Source organism: Myotis davidii, unplaced genomic scaffold (assembly GCF_000327345.1).
Source record: "Myotis davidii unplaced genomic scaffold, ASM32734v1 scaffold49, whole genome shotgun sequence".
Classification (NCBI taxonomy): domain Eukaryota; kingdom Metazoa; phylum Chordata; class Mammalia; order Chiroptera; family Vespertilionidae; genus Myotis; species Myotis davidii.
This window is the reverse complement of record NW_006300375.1, coordinates 3,604,023-3,606,685: the sequence shown is the minus strand read 5'-3', so window position 1 is coordinate 3,606,685 and position 2,663 is coordinate 3,604,023. Positions and strand designations below refer to the sequence as shown.

At 36.2% G+C, this 2,663-nt stretch overlaps 1 protein-coding gene across 1 annotated transcript in view; it reads right to left on the bottom strand.

Moving 5' to 3' along the window:
- CACNA2D1 (calcium voltage-gated channel auxiliary subunit alpha2delta 1) overlaps positions 1-2,663 on the bottom strand; it is a 319,906-nt gene that overhangs the window by 17,715 nt on the left and 299,528 nt on the right. The window contains exon 37 of the mRNA XM_015572696.1: positions 808-917. Coding sequence (XP_015428182.1) covers positions 808-917 — 110 coding nt within the window. The remainder of the gene's footprint in view (positions 1-807; positions 918-2,663) is intronic.

The following is a 2,663-nucleotide window of genomic DNA, read 5'->3' as shown; positions in this document are numbered from 1 at the left end:
TAGCACTCTCACAATCCGGGACTGCTGGCTCCCAACTGCTCACCTGCCTGCCTGCCTACCTGCCTGCCTGATTACCCCTAACCACTTCTGCCTGCCAGCCTGATTGATGCATAACGTCTCCCCTGCAGGCCATCTTGTGTGTTAGAGTGATGGTCAATTTGCATACCGGTTATGACTAATTAGCATATTCAGGCTAATTAGCATATCCCTCTCTTATTATATAGGATAGGTGCTCTACAGAACCTCTGCATAAGTGCTTAATAGTCATTGCATGTCATTTTGCATGTTTACCACCAGAAGTAGTTTTAGTAGTTGAAGCATATGACAGGGTTTCCTTTTTTAAGAATGAATGGTATCCCATTGGATGCATGTACCATATCTGACTGCATTTTGCATTATTGACTATTGACAGCTTTCCAGCCACAATGCCACCTTTCCTTCTACCCCACATCTAGGTGATCAGGAAAGCCCGAGTGGAGTGCTCCCTCCATTGGCACTGCTGCCTAACCCAGACAATTGCTCCTCCCAGCTCTCTCAGGCCATTTTCCGATCTACTTGGGAATCTGCACTGCTCTCTCCACCAAACTTCATTCTGTGAGTAAGAAACCTTTCACATTCTTTTGGTGCATGTATAGCAACATCAGCCTTGACATGCAAAACAGATTTTGCATGAGGGGTCCATTCTTCCTGTGCGCTGATCACTCTGTAATGTTTTTCTTTTGATGAGCATAAACAACATGTCGAGGTTAAAAACACATTATTTCAAGATGGCTTTCCCTTCCAAACACCTCCGATGTCAAAGGATACAAGTCTGCTCCGCTTGTATGAGCAGTCGTGTGTCACAGGGACAAGTCCCTTTGCTCTCAACCATTATGAATACCAAGTTGGTGTTCATAAGTTTTTCTACATGAAAGATCCTGCAAAGTAAATATTTTAAAAAATAACAGAACTGTATCTTTTGGGAAAAAGAAATAAAAATATTCAAAGATTCTTAACACATTAAAATGATATCGCATCTTGAAATACAAAGTATCATAAACAAACAATAAAACAGAAGGAGAATGAGTTTAGAAGATAGGTTACTGTGTTTTATGTCTTAGTATGCACCTCTTACCTCTCTCAAATGAATACAAAAAAATGCAAAACTGTTTTAAGCATGTTTAAAAATGTTAGTTCTCAATGCAAAATTAGCACTATTAAATTGAAACTCATATAAAAATGTTTTATTTTACATGTTTAAGGAATTGTGGTATTTATCACTGGAAATAAACCATAGTTACCTTATTTTACACATAAGAAAACTCAGACTACAGTATATTCAAAGATTCTTAACACATTAAAATGATATCGCATCTTGAAATACAAAGTATCATAAACAAACAATAAAACAGAAGGAGAATGAGTTTAGAAGATAGGTTACTGTGTTTTATGTCTTAGTATGCACCTCTTACCTCTCTCAAATGAATACAAAAAAATGCAAAACTGTTTTAAGCATGTTTAAAAATGTTAGTTCTCAATGCAAAATTAGCACTATTAAATTGTTGAAACTCATAGAAAAAATGTTTTATTGTACATATTTAAGGAATTGTGGTATCTATCACTGGAAATAAGCTATAGTTACCTTATCTCAGGTTACAAATATGGCTAATCATCTTGCCCAAGCTAATGGCAGAGTAAAGACTAGATCAGTAAACTTTCTGTGATGATGGAAATGTTTTTTTTTGCTTTATGCGATATGACAGACAATAAGGCTATTGAGCACCTGAAATGTGACTGAGGCACAACATTTTAATATTAACTACTGAACTGGAAACACACAGATAGAGAAAGTCAAGAGCTTTAATTCCATGAAGTGTTTTGTTGTGTGTTTTTTTTCTCACTTCTTTAGCAATCAGTAACTCTGTCATTAAAGAGTAATTTCTTTAAGATTATCTATTTTTTAAAAAGTGGGGTTTTTCTGCGATTCATTCTAATATCTTGATTATCTATGCAATTTAATTTAGCCATTTTAAAGCACACAGTGCTAGTACTGCACATCAATTAATGAAAGGACAAAGGATTCTGAAGCTCTTTCTGATGTGCTGGGTAACACTGATAGAGGACAGCCTAATATACTCATCTCTAAACAAGGAGGTCTGTTTTTTACTGAGTTCATGCCTGACTGTCCTCCCCTTTCTTCTCCTTTTCATACCCTCTACCTCCTCCCAGAACATAAAGGTTAGCTAAATAAAGTCATCGAATCATATTGAACATGCTTATTAAAAATTCATGCTAGTTTCAGTTAACCCATTCCTGAAAGTATTATTAACTGTTCTAAACATCTATTTTGAATCCCTAGCAACTAACAATTCCAGCCCTTTTCTGTGCTCAGATGACCTCATCTCGTATTTTCTCTTCTCTATGTTAACATTTCTTCTCAAATAACCAGCCCGCAGTCACTAAAAACAAAGCATCCCAACTCTTTGCCTTTCTGCTCCGTTCTCAGCAGACCTGTGACATGGATTATCACTCTCCTCTGAAAACTAAAAATCCCCACTTTGCCGAAAATGTTTCAAGATTTTTTATGGATACTGGTGATGTCTAACATTAACCTTGACCTTGAGTTAGAATACACACCCCTGAAAATAGTTTAAATGTAAAAAAAAATCATATATCTGCCTTGG